The sequence below is a fragment of the Diadema antillarum genome, unplaced genomic scaffold, assembly GCF_040938485.1.
Source record: "Diadema antillarum isolate AM-2024a unplaced genomic scaffold, OU_Dant_1.0 scf00000108, whole genome shotgun sequence".
NCBI lineage: Eukaryota > Metazoa > Echinodermata > Echinoidea > Diadematoida > Diadematidae > Diadema > Diadema antillarum.
In genome coordinates, this window is record NW_027270997.1 from 1,144,682 (window position 1) to 1,158,458 (window position 13,777).

The 13,777-nt window shown below is 38.9% G+C and overlaps 1 protein-coding gene across 1 annotated transcript; it reads left to right on the forward strand.

Annotated features, from left to right (window-relative positions):
- Positions 1-3,025: 3,025 nt before the first annotated feature.
- LOC139719270 (uncharacterized) lies at positions 3,026-13,012 on the forward strand. Its single transcript, XM_071630696.1, has 3 exons — positions 3,026-3,386; positions 11,368-11,526; positions 12,304-13,012. Exons 1-3 carry the CDS (start codon positions 3,041-3,043, stop codon positions 12,369-12,371), a joined length of 573 nt encoding a protein of 190 aa, XP_071486797.1. The 5' UTR covers positions 3,026-3,040; the 3' UTR covers positions 12,372-13,012.
- Positions 13,013-13,777: the final 765 nt, after the last annotated feature.

Genomic DNA, 13,777 nt, shown 5'->3' on the forward strand with positions numbered 1-13,777 from the left:
GATGGTCTTATTGATTTCATTTAATAAAAAATAAATAGATGAATAAATAAAGATTTGCATGCAGGGGGATGACAGATTTATGAGGCAGCGGCATCATCTCATGATTTGCATGGATGGTTGCAGCCAATGTCCTTGTTCTGTGAAGCAAATTATATGTGAAATGTCAAAATGCCATAATATTTTTATATCTGCATCCAGTTTCTAATGAAACTTGTGCCATTCTCTTTGTTTAACTTTATTCAAATGCTTTACATTGTTAGTCAACTGCACACAAAATGAAGCAGTTGGCTTTACTTTCCCGTTTTAAACAAATTAATTAAAGTGGTAGGGAGGAAGCCTTTTAGATGATAGATATTTGCATCTTACCCATAATAAAAACATTGTAAATGGTGCAGAAAGGATACAGACCCCTTGGGTATACATGTATTGTGCAACATTAAATGGGTGCACTAGTCAAATACCGGTTAGTGATTGGCTAAACACAGTCACGTGATGGAGGAACATTGGTTATGTTTGCCCATGGGAGACATTTTTGTAATGTTCTCCCATCGGAAAACATTTTCACGTAACAAATGACAGAAGGACCCGCGCGCACAGTGAATTTGGCTCCAGATGCGCGAGCGATCGAGTGCGTTGTGCTGGTGGTTGACGTTGACATATTTGACGTATTTGACTAACCCATATAATATAACAGATCATGATGACTTTTGTTGTCGGGAACATGTACCAAATGTTCCCTCCCCCGCCAATCATCATCTATAGATATAATGTACACCGGGGTAGAAATACAACTGTACATTTTATGTATTGTACCAGTGTGTATGTGTCTTGGTAGTATCATGTACAGCTGTACTTACAATGTACAAGTTGTCGTATGATTCGGACTTGTACAATATCTAGCAGTACAGAAACAGGACTGATTTCACCATTAAAACAAGTGGCTTAAAAAATATGCATTAAAGGACCTTGTTGTTACAATGTATTCTGTTATCACTTGGAATGCGCACTATTGTGCATCATCTCTAGGTAGATAAAAAAGAACAACATTTGAAGGAAATACAGTACCTTCAAAAATGTGTGAGTGACAAAAGCTTGCGATCTAGAAAATCGGTATGCAGGGGCAGGCCTGTTGATTCAACCAGTCAACAAACTTTTTTAATGGAAGGCATTTCACCAGCATTACAGAAACTACTCTCAGTTGTATTTTCTTGATATTGGATCAAGAGAATTCAGTCATTGTTTTTAATGCCATTAGAGAATTAACTGTAACACAATTCAGTTGATCAGTTGATGATGCAGTGTCTATGACAGCTTTGTGTGTGACAAAATAGATGTTTTTAATTGATTGATTATGTACTTTCTTTGTTAATGTTGTCTTGTGCATGCTTGTACCATATTTCAAATTGTGCCAAAAAGACTTTACTTAATTCATTCTGAACGTCTTTTTTAATGTAAAAACAAACAAACAAACAAACAAATAAACTATTGTAGAAGACAGGCATTTATGCACTTTTGTCCTGTAAAGGTGGACATTTTTGCTCATTTTATGCAACCAGAAGCTAGCGCGAAAACAAAAGCATGCGAATATTTTTGCATGCCATATGTTCCAGTAGTTAATGTCTTGATTTCGCAGAATTGAAAACAAGCAAAATTATTTTTACCCGGCCGAGCACAAAAAATTCCTCACGCGAAAATATCCACTTTTACAGTACGCTACTCCTGATATGAAGTGTACATGTATACATGTACAATTCGTTCTGTACAATAGAGGGTAATACTTCTGTGCAATCTGCTTTAGATTTCACAAATATGGAGTTCTGAAAAAAACTGAATATTCCATCATACCATTTACTATCTGCCCATGTAATGTGCACAGGTTTGGGTAGGATTTTTGTTTTTTTTTCAAATTTATTTCTGAAGATTGATGTCTGGCAGAATAGAGGGCCCTTCTCAAACAGGTATCAATCAGTTGCGAAACATGATCTGAATGTGAAAGGAATGTATAGTCTCTTTGTCTCGGATTCATGCATTACCACTCAGGATACACCGTTGTGGCACAGAATTCAGCATGGCAGTGACGTACGATAGGATAAGAGGAGAGAGGGTGTATTGTGACAGCCATTTTAGACCTCTTTTCTTGTTTTCTCCCGGTAGCTTCCATTTGAGATGCTGCCGAGAGCTGCACTTTTGTGTTGTGCTAACAGTCAGAGTGCTCCGGCAATATCAGAGGTGTGAAAGATCATGTTTACAGAACTGTGCAAATTTTGAACCATTCCCAGATATATATATTACCCTTTTTTCTTTTTTTTCCCCTCCCCTACTTGCAAAGGAACATTATGCTGTTTGTAAAGGAAATAGCGAAAGGAGACCACCACTTCTGTATTCACAAATGAGGTATGTAGGAGAGAGAAAAGGGCAGGGGGATAAAAAAGGGCATAATGGGTGTATAATATGGACATCCTGAAGTAGAAAAGGTTTTCTTTTGCATTTGAACGGGAAAGGAAGGGAGGGGGGAAAAAAAACCTGCTTGATAATATTCCTAGGTCTTGATTGACATGCAGAGTGTTACCTGTGACTCACTCAACCACATTTTCAGTGCATCAGAGAGAAGCTTTCCATTCCGTGTGTGTCGGGGAGAGATGCAGGCTGTTCTCAAGTTCTCTCACGTCTAGTCGTATGTGCATCTTTTGCCGGAGACAAAAAGTGGGCCCCCGCTTTCGTGCTGCACGGCGTACAGGGATCTCTGGGACTAATTTTAGCCGAAATTAAGTTGCCGAGTCGACTCCAGAGAGGCCCCGGTCTGTCCGCCCAGGGACCACAACGAGCAGGGATCACCCTAAATAGATAGAAAAAAAAAAAGTTGCACCCCTCTAGAGGCAGCGAAAACAGAGTACAAGAGAAGAGAGAGAGAGAGAGGGAGAGAGATATGTATCATCATTATCCTTTCTCACTCTATCCGCCCCAGGATCAGCTGGAGCTTCTTGACTTACAGCGCCACCACCACCACCATCAGCAGCAGCAGCAGCAACAGCAGCATTTCATGACCGAGCTCGACAAGAAGCCGGTCATCCTCGTCGTGCCCAGCGTCCCCGGCCCGTCCACGCCGTCGTCCACCTACTCGTCCTCACCGAAGATGGCCACGCCCATGAACGCGGCGGCCGCCGCCGCGGGAGGCGGCCGCATGATGACCTCAATGAGCGGCCAGACCATGCACATGGCGGGAGGCGGAGGGGGAGGAGGGGGAGGGGGATCGGCCGGCCTGCCTCCTGGGATGTTGTCCTCCCAGGAGATGCCCACAAACTTGATGGTGAAGCCCCACGCTCCGGCCGGCCAGCAGTCTGTACATGCAGGAGGTAGGACTCTTGTGCATGCACCCGCCAAGAGAGGTATTTATGTCTTGCTTGCTTTGCTTTCACCGCTTTCACTCCTCCTGTCAGTAGAAACTTGTATTGAGGATTAAACCTGAATTGAGGACCGACATTTATCACTCCTTATACCATGGCCTAGGGGAACACAGTACACTGTACAGTACAATAAGTGTACAAAAGTTGAATTCACTACATTCATGCTGATGTCCACTTTCTGCCCCCAAAACATTGCTTTTAAAAAAAAATAGTTATGTCGTTAAATTTGTTTTAAGGTATCTTTGCAAAATTGGTCACAAATACTGCCAAAACTTTCTGTTCACCAGCAATTACATGTACAGTATGTTGAATTATTGAATCTCTGTTTTATGCAAGTGCAAGTAATTAGATTTTCTTGCGTTCGCATCAAATGCATGTACTTTCAACAAGTTTCTACTGCTCCATCTTGTGATTATTTTATGCACTTGAAATGTGATTCTTTCACTTATTTTGGTTTGTTCTTTATAAGTTTCACTTGAGATTAATCACTCATCTTTGTGTTGCTTATGTTATAACAGTCTTTCTCATTCTCGTACTTGGAACAACTGTACACTTGTAGGTCTTCATCTCACACTTACACTGTGTATTGTTATTCCATAAAGCTATATATTCACCCATCAACATCTTTCATATCAGACTGTATTGTGTACAGTTCTCATTGTAGCATACACTTTATACTTCATAAATGTATGCCATGCATGGACAAATATGTAAGATACAATTTACTGTCACATGGGCATACCGGTATCATAGTATAAATTTAAGACTTCCAAAACAGAATGCTTCTTTTACTCTTAGCCTACTGAATCCTAAACTACTGATACCATTTTGTTTTTAAAACGGCAAGAGAACACACATGCATGACTTCTGTAAAAAAAACAAAAACAAAAACAAAACAAAATAAAACAATGGTAAAACAAAAACAACAACACTAAAAAGTACCAGAAGATCATTACAAAGAGTTCCACCTTTCTGTTTATTGTAACATGGAAGATGTCTTCTCAGATTTATGCATGTGTGTGCTTGCTATCATTTGAAAATTCCAATGTTTTGAGCACAGTATCACTCAAATACCATTATTTCAAAGACAGTATCAATTTCTGATTCTGTGGATATGCTCATTTATATGTACAGGTATGGTGTGTTACTGTTGCAACTTCAAGTACATGTACTGTATGTACATATAATTTGTCTATTTCCCCTGCAAAATTACCCCAGGGCAATTCCATGAGATGGGTGTCATGGGGTGAAAAATAAATTGTTATGTTGAAACTTGCCACCTATTTTATTTTGTTTTAAACTATGTCTGGGCATGTGGAACAGTCATTTTTTAAAACTAATATACCTCCAGAATGACAGATATTACACTTTAAAGTCAAATTGCATTTTCATTGAGAATTACATCGAAAATGTACGTGAATGTTTGAGTTGAATCCATAGAATATAAAAGAATGGTAAGTAATTGATTTGTTGATTTTTACGATGTATTGGGTATTAGTTACTAGTTGTCAGTAAGGAAAAAATGATCCGTATTCCCATGAATTGGTATTGCAGTATTATTTATACAGTTTTAGTTATCATATTTTTACGGAGTTCACCATTTGTCACAACAATGGTAAAGGCCAGACTGTCTCTTCCAATTCTAAATAGTGTATGCTAAAAAAGGAGGGGTGACTGGTACATGTACCAGTATTCTATTTTGAACATTCAAAAAGTTTGAATGTATACACCTTTTAGTATTATAATAGGCTCTTGAAGGAAAGGTGTTAGAAATCAAATGGAAGTAATAGGAGCTATCACTTTCTATTTCAATTTTTAACTCCTTTTCTTCAAACGCCTTTCTTTTTCATCACACAAAACTATAGCAAGTACATTACAGTATGTATGCTGTAAAGATATTCTCCCATATGAAGGAAGGTAATTTGATATGATTTTCACATCTTTTAGAAGAAGATTACACAAATTGCTTGATCTGAGGTTTTCAAGATTTCCGACCAAATCTTATCCTGAAAAATTTAATGACTCGCATTTGCTCTGCAGTATAATTTTCATTTGGGGGAAAGGCAAAAAGAAACATGTTATTCATGGTATTTTCCAGTCGAGTCATGGAGAGTTCATTTGATAAAATGTCAAAAGGCAAGATTTTGAAGAATTTTACTGGAATTCTTGTTTGAACTGGGGGAGTACAAATGTACTTTGTACAAAGACTGATGGTTTAATTCTGCCCAGTGCCTCATCATTTCAATGTATTTTACCAGTGGTGATTTATTTGCACTATATTAAAATTATCACTAAGTAGTGATAGGAATATGGCATTATAATTCAGGTTGGAAAGAAAGGAGATTGAAAATGTCTCCAAAGATTGTTAAGGACTATCAGGGAAAATGTTTAATACTATTAAATGTGGCATTTCTGTACAGTAATTCTAGTGAGGAACGAGTTTGTACTGCATTACATTAAAAGCTGATTATCGGCAGTTAAAACTAGTTGTAAATGTTTCCAAGGCATGCACATTTAGCTCAAGTTCACATTTCAAAAGACTACTCTCAAATTCTTTTGAAACGCAAAGAATAAACGCTCCCAATAGACACTCAAAATGGGCTCAAGCAGCTATACATTCATTGTGTTGGTCATTGATTGTTATCAGTAATTTCTGTTTGACACCATTATATCATTATCATTTTTTGTTAAACTCTGCAAAATTCCCAAAAATGTTCTCACCTTGGTACAATGCATTGAAAATCCACACATTCACAGCCTTTTGCTCCCATCTGATTTTTATCATTTCTTTCTTTCTTTAGTTTCCATTGGTACAATGTACTGTAGCATTTGGCACATAACACCATGCATGAAGTACGCTCGATGCGATTTGCATTCTAACAGCGTCACTCAGTGTGTTCATATCACTTATCTCTGCATGTGAGCATCTTGAAAGCCATTTTGCTCCGCTCCGCATTGAATTTGAAGAGTATTGACAAAGGGTGGTATTCTCCCATCCTGATGCATACATCAACTGTACACAGTGAAGATGCACCTGCTCGTTGAAGTGGGCCGAGCTCCTTTTCGGTGCTCTCAAGCAGTTTCATGTAAAGTAATGTTAACATTGTAGTTTATGACTAGTAATTCAGCTAATTTGTCTCATTACTCTGCAGTTCTGTTGTTTAATTCGGTTATCTTGTATGTATAGTCTGTTTGTTTTTTTTTTAATTGAATTACATATTGTACAGCTTGCATGCTAAAGATACAATTTGTACATGGCTCAGAATTACTGTGTGAAGCATACACATTTTAAGTGAGATTTTTCATAACCCATCTTATTCTTTCATATGAAACTCTATCCTCTCAACCTGAAGGCAAATCAGCCTTGTAGCTGTTTAGAGGTTGCAATTATACACTCTGCAATGTATTGTGAGATTCTAAATTTAGGGTGACAATTTAGGGTGCTTCAACAAAGAAATTATGTTTATTAATGAATTCACTTTAAATGTCAAGATGTTAAATCATTTATGCCATTACTCTGTGTAGTTAAGGACCTAAACACAAACATACCGTAAAGCAGGTAGATTTTTGCAGCATGACATTTTTGCAAATTGGGGCCAACAGCCTTTTTGGGGCATGAAATTTTTACATATTATCACTGGCATTCAGTGCATTTAGTGAAGACAAAAACTTTGACATGCATTTTATGGAAATTTTGCAAATCTTGGCTCTCGCGAAATTTGAGAAATTGAAATGCACGTGAACAATCCTCCTCTTACAGTATCAGACACAGTATGCTTTGATTATATAGAAGCATGTATTTGATGTATAACTGAACACACACAGCCCATTTTCCAACGAAGACATTCGATTTAAAGAACATTATACAAGACGAGTCAGGTACAGGAAAAAAAAAAGTGTGATTCAGAATTGTCTCGCAATGATGAATTTCCTGTTCTCCTGCACACTCCAGACAATGTCGTCAACCTCGTTCTTCAGAATGCAACCTCCCATCGGGTACAAATGGGATTTCCTGTGTCTACGAAACATTCAATGTTCTCACAGACAAATGCCTTAGTCATGAGGTGGTGCATCAGTGATGCTGTGATACTGACACAGCGTTGAAGTGTATACAATTTTATTTTGTTATTGTTAATTTGGATGGATTTATTGATTGAACTCCATACGCCAATGTGAATCACGCTTTCATTCTTGCGTAGACAAGAGAATTTCCGTTGGCATGACACTTGACTTCCTTTGTGTGTTTGGTTGCCATGTAAACGTACAGCTTGCCGTCATCGCGGGCGTTGGCAAGAGTGAGGTGCAGTCAGTGAAAGGATTTTAGCAAGTCTAGGAATTCGTGTTAATTTATTCATAGGATGTTATGTGCCAACACATGAAAAGTTTTGCTATCACTACTCAGAAAGAAACACAATTCAACAAATACAAAAACATTGATGTAATGGCATTTTGTGCACAAGCAAGATTGTTCAGTAGTGCCTTTCGATAGAGCGTCTGTAGTTTGAAAAAGATCAAAGTTGAACATGAAAAGACTGCCTGGAAATGATGCATGTGTTCACATTTTTCAGCATGTCTTCACATCTGTTTGGTGAGACGCTGCAATTAGTATCAAAAGCATGTGTCAAGAGGAGTACATACCACTTCAGAAGCAGACACTAGTGGAGCTTGCTTGAATTCACAGATGCGGCCTTGGCAATATACCGTATGTCCCCCCAACAAAATTACAGTGGGACCCTCCGCAATGATAACTTTAGAACTAGTGAATCAATCCAAATACAATTTCAGGGTATGAAACTATAACTCATTGCCCACATCCTACAGAAAACCCCATTTGATTTGTTTCAGTGGTCAAAGAGAAATGAGGAGTTTTGTAGAACATGTCAGGAATCCCTTCCCTTCAAGTTCTGTCGATTGTGTTTACACATATCAGTTCCCAGAGCATCCAAGTGCTAAACTTGGAAGAATCAGACCCATGACATGCTTTACAATAATCCACATTTCTCTATGACCCCATAACCAAATTGAATGAGGTTTTCTGCAAAATAGAGCTAAGATGTTGTCTTATAAGACCCTGATGTAGCATTTAGACAGTTTAATCATGTTGGGAGTTATCAATGCAAAAAGCCGATTGTAATTTTTTTTGGGGACATACTGTACCATTCATTAGTTTTGATGTCTAATTGAGGTTGCAGCACTCTCTTTGCTGTGAAAAGTTTTATGAGTTGACTGGCAGGTCTTATGTGTGATGCAAACTCAAGTCTTCGTGAAGGCTTTTTTTTTTTTTGTAAATTGTAAATGGATATTATTGTCTACGCAGTTATACTGTGCAGGGTTTTTTTTTTTCATTATTTAATAGCAAATTTTGCAAGTTGACTGATGATTCGCAAAATTAACAACTTGGCAAAAAGTTATTGCCTCTCATAACACTAAAAGCATTTTATATCGTCTCCAAGTTCGGAACTTGCTCACTTTTCTCTTGAGATTTGGTAATAATTCAATGTGGCACGTACTAGCTTGATTCAACCACTCACAAACAAGTCCTGGGAGTCTTTGAAGGGATACATTGTACTCTTGTAAAATGAGGTGTATACCACGTAGTACAGCGATAGATATTACAGGCTTACACAAAAGATACCACTTGAAAAACTTCCAAAGGTATACTTGATCAGAAGGTTGTTTCTAGAGTTTTAATCCTCTGCCACAAAGTGTTGCCAGGAGCATTATGTTTTTGGTTGTCCATCACTCCGTTCTTGCGTCCATGATCAGTTTCGTAGACAATGTAATGCAAGAACCATTTGAGGTATTCAAGGTTTTGAGCCATAGGGTCAAAGGCCAAAGATCATGTGCAAATGCTAACTTTTCACTTTTTTGTCCATGACACAAGGTATCTGCATCAATTCTCAATACATTTACAGTACCTTGTACAATGTACATGAATTGCCTGACAATGATTCACTCTCGAAGTTTTGGGTCATGGGGTGAAAGGTCATGATAAAATGCTAAAATTGCATTATTAAATCTGAAATTACACCTTTGTTCTCTCTCTCCATACTTTGGGAATGATTCAATGTTAATTAAATTTGGTATATCCAGTGTATGCACAACTAATGATTCTGTAGGGAAAGATTGTGGCCATGTGGTCAATGGTCAAGTCAAACAATTTAGCCATCCAGATGAAACTTGGTTCAAGGAATGTTATTATAGCCACTCAACACGTTATGGGGTTGTGCCATCAAACTTTCAATCAGGCCAAGTTGTACTATAGACCCATTAGAAGAACAATGCAATATAGCGAAGGCATGTACACCAGTCGCTGCAGCAACATTTTTTTTTTTTTTTTAGGGGGGGGGGGGTGAGAAAAAAGAAGTTATCAAAGAAGAGATGCTCAGAGTAATTTTACTTCTTTGAAAGTCACAGGTTTTGATTGTTGCTTTAAAAATGTGAAGTATTGTGTAGGCAAGGAACATTTTTTTAATACCCAGGAGGCATGGCTGATGATTTAGATCAAAGGAATGGGCTAGCCTTTCAAAACTTACTGTACAGCCAAATGAACTTTGTGAAAATATTCAACTGGTAACCATTGTGTGGAATTCACATTTGTGTGCTAAGTGAATAGTATCTAATATTAATTTCTTGGATCTTTGATGGACCTCCCAAACATCTCCTGTGGAGTTTTAACTGGAGGTTGCGTAGAGAGTGGACTTTCAGAAAAAAGGATGAGAAGGAAGGGTCCTCAAAAAGAGCATGTTTTGAAAACTTAGGAGGGTCCTTTTGGGAAATAGTAGATACACTGTAGAGCCATTTTGTTCCATGCTTTTATAGTGCATGCACGAAAGGAAAACTTGTAGACATCAGATGAAGTTTGATATAAATCACAAACTGCTTGGTATTTAATACGTAATTTATTAAAAGCAAAATATGTCAATCTTTTAAATGGTACCAGTATTCAGTAGTGGCAAATAGTCACAGTAAGTTTTTGTACAGTGTATATTTTCATTGAAAGGGATGATTATACATTTCAGTACAATACCCTAAATATCAGAACTTTACAGGAATAAAGAAAATTGATATCTTGAGTACATAGATATCAATGTTGGCATTTTCGAAAATTAGTTCAAAGCATAATATTGACATAGTGAACAGCAGCCAGACTTAGCATTTGATTTGTACCGCAAATTGTATCTGTTGTGAAAGAATGCATTCATAATTCAGTGTGGACTGCACTTCATGTGCCTGATCTCATACATTTATGTACATGTATGCTTGTTTGTGGATCATACATACTGTATGTAGCTCTTCACTGGATGACTCAGAACCGGTGTACACACAATGTGTATGTATCTAAGAACAGGTACAGGTTGAGCTCACTTGAGGTGGGGAATCCACACACTGCTGAGAACTGGTAATGTTCTGGCCTCCTTGAAAGGTATCTAGGTATCTAGAACCAACATGTGGCTAAGAACCATTTACAGTGTATGTATGTTCCAACCCATCATAACAGAAACTAGGCCAGCGTTTAAAAACAAGAGAAGATAAAACAACATTTTAACATGAGAACAGGCACGTTAGCCCATCTTGGGTTTGGACATATTTGGTGTATTTGGCCCACTTCTGTTTTGATGAGAAATGCTGATTACTAGCCGCAAAGCAATTATTCTGCATACAGTGCTGTGTGCATAGCTATTTGATTGACAGCACTGCACATTGTTCTATTTCATGCAGTTTTGTTTGTCAGCCATCCCCCACCCCCCCCCCCTTCCTCAAACTTGATATATTACTGCACATAAATGGTGTGCTCCTATCACCCTACACTGTGTATTCACATCTCAATATAAAATTTGCAGAATCAGATTTTATTTCAGATGACCGTATAATACAGTATAGTCATAATTATTCTCATGTCTTATCCAGTAAAACTTTGACTGAAGGCACACTGATGTTTTCTTTTGTTTTGTTTGGGAAGGACTGAATGCCGCGGCAGTGATACAGCAACTTCAGCAACAGAGGCCGTCGGCGCCACAGAGCAAATACGCCGAGCTACTGGCGGTCATCGAAGACATGGGCAGGGACATCCGACCGACGTACGCAGGGAGCCGGACGGCCACCGAGAGACTGAGAAGAGGTTTGATACCTCCCTGACCCCTCTACACCTTTCTTGTTTTGTTTTTCCCCTTAAATGTGATCCATATGTGGAGTGGAAAATTTAGTTGAAATTCTCGTGAGTCCTTCCATAAAGTCTTGTTCCTGACTTTCTGATTGTCAATAGAAAGTTAGTGAGTGTCAGGTTTAAACGAGCAAGTGTTCATAAACTTTGCGGCAGAGCACAGAAGCAATATCATGTGAATATAAACAGGAAGATTTGCATGCTGTGTGAAAACATTTACTTCTTGGTCCTAGGACAGACTTGGCAGCAAATTTGATTCTTATTTCCTCTCTCCAATGACAGTCCTCTTTGAGATGGTATAAATGTGTATGATTTGAGCATTAGATTTCACTGGTGCGTCAATGTAAAAGATTTAAAGTAATGCATCAATACATGTATGTTTGTGTTAGGAGTTTGCCGTTTTACAGCCAGACTATGCAATCATATACTTTAGCCATGTCCCCTGCACACTTCTGAAGGGGACCCCCCCCCCCCCCCCACAATACCCAAAAAAAAAAAAATCAAAAAAAAATCAACAACCCACAACAAAATAAATCCAGGAAAGAAGACTAGCTTTTCATATTATGGCTGCTCTGCTGCACAAGCCAGTAACTAAAAGAAAAAAGACAAGAAATTTGGCATAGCATTATTGTGTTGTTGATCAATCCTATGTTAATGACTGATCGTGAACACCGAATGATGACATAATATGTGTATTTTTCCATGTTTCTCCTCCCTATTCTCTTTTGATGGCAGGGATCACACACGCCAAGGCCTTGGTGCGAGAGTGCCTGGCGGAGACGGAGCGCAGTGCCAGAACATGATTAATCCTCCCCGGGAGACGTCCCATTCCCCCCAGCTCACATCTCAGCCCATGAAGCATCTTGGAGAGAGCTGAAGAAGAGTGTCCTAATAATCAAAAGGAGGGACGGGATGTGTGTGCATTTTGTGCGAAGGACAAAAGATTGACTGAGGTTTCTACCCCTTCCCCCCAACCTCTTCTTCTTTTGCTCCTCCAGTGAACAACTGCTTGTTCTTCTCTCTCTATCTCTCATTTTTCCCCTCACTGGGGGAGTACAAGACAGTAAGGACTCACTGATCTCAGCATGTTTTCACGTCTTCGCAAAGATTACTACCAGCAAAACAGCCAGCGAAACCTGATATTTTTGCAAACTATCGCCATGCTTAAAGTCTCTAAACATCATGGAAAGGCTGACAGATGTTATTTTGGTATAATTTGAAGCCAGTACTGCTCTTGTGAGCATTATGGCATATCCAGTCATTTTGTGTGGCATGAAATTGAAGAGAAGTAATTCTCCTTGTGGTCCAGTGGAGTTGAAATAATAGAGGCATATTCCACATGTGCTTTGGCTTAATGCTGTGTTCTATGAAAATAACCCTCGTTGTTCAAAGAATTTTAGGCAAGTGAAAACAAAGGTTTTTCTGCGATTTTTATTCTTTTTGATCTGGGCTCTTTTTTTTGGGGGGGGGGGGGGAGGGGGTATCAAATATATGTGAGTGTTATTAAATGAAAGACCAAAGTGGTATCAGGTATTCAGTTCATGACATGGCCCGTTGTTGCACGCAACATCATTTGCTCTAATGTCCACTGCATGACATGAGCAGAATGTTGGACACGAAAGTTGTTTGCATTGACCCTCTGCCAAAGAAGAGGACAGGGGGAGCCGATCTCGGCTAAGTAGATGCGGCAGGTCGTGGAACATGAAATGGCAGGTGACGACGCCCCGTGCCAAAGCCTTGATTGTGTTGACACCAGCAGATGCAGGCAGCACGCATCTCAGTTAGGGTGAAACAAGTAGAGCATGATTCCAGGTAGGATTGAGGGATTTTCAGGTTAACCTGTTCATTGAATGGGGTTGGGAGGAGGGGGGGGGGGGGGGGGGGGGGAGGGGGTGCGTGATGGTCATGGTAGAGTTTAGGTAACAGTTACTTGGAATAGCAACCTTCTGCTGCTACATTTCGTGCAAACAAAATAATCTGTAGGACTCTTTTTGCTGCATGTACGCCTTACATATGATGCCATTTTGGCACTTTTGAGATGGTGCATAATGTCTCTTCTGATGCCAAGCTACTTATCAGGTCCAAGGTGATAATATCTGTTGGTAAATAACTCAGAAAGCTGGGTGCATTTCTTAGCCTTTCTTGCATATCCCTATCATATGTCGAGAATGTTCATTGCTCATGTAAGTGCTTTGTGGAAAGATTGTTG

Excerpts from the sequence above, each read along its gene's own strand:
- LOC139719270 (XM_071630696.1), top strand. The coding sequence starts at position 3,041 with ATGACCGAGCTCGACAAGAAGCCGGTCATCCTCGTCGTGCCCAGCGTC. Across the intron at positions 3,387-11,367 it reads GCATGCACCCGCCAAGAGAG|GACTGAATGCCGCGGCAGTG; the intron begins GTATTTATGTCT and ends TTGTTTGGGAAG. Across the intron at positions 11,527-12,303 it reads CACCGAGAGACTGAGAAGAG|GGATCACACACGCCAAGGCC; the intron begins GTTTGATACCTC and ends TTTTGATGGCAG.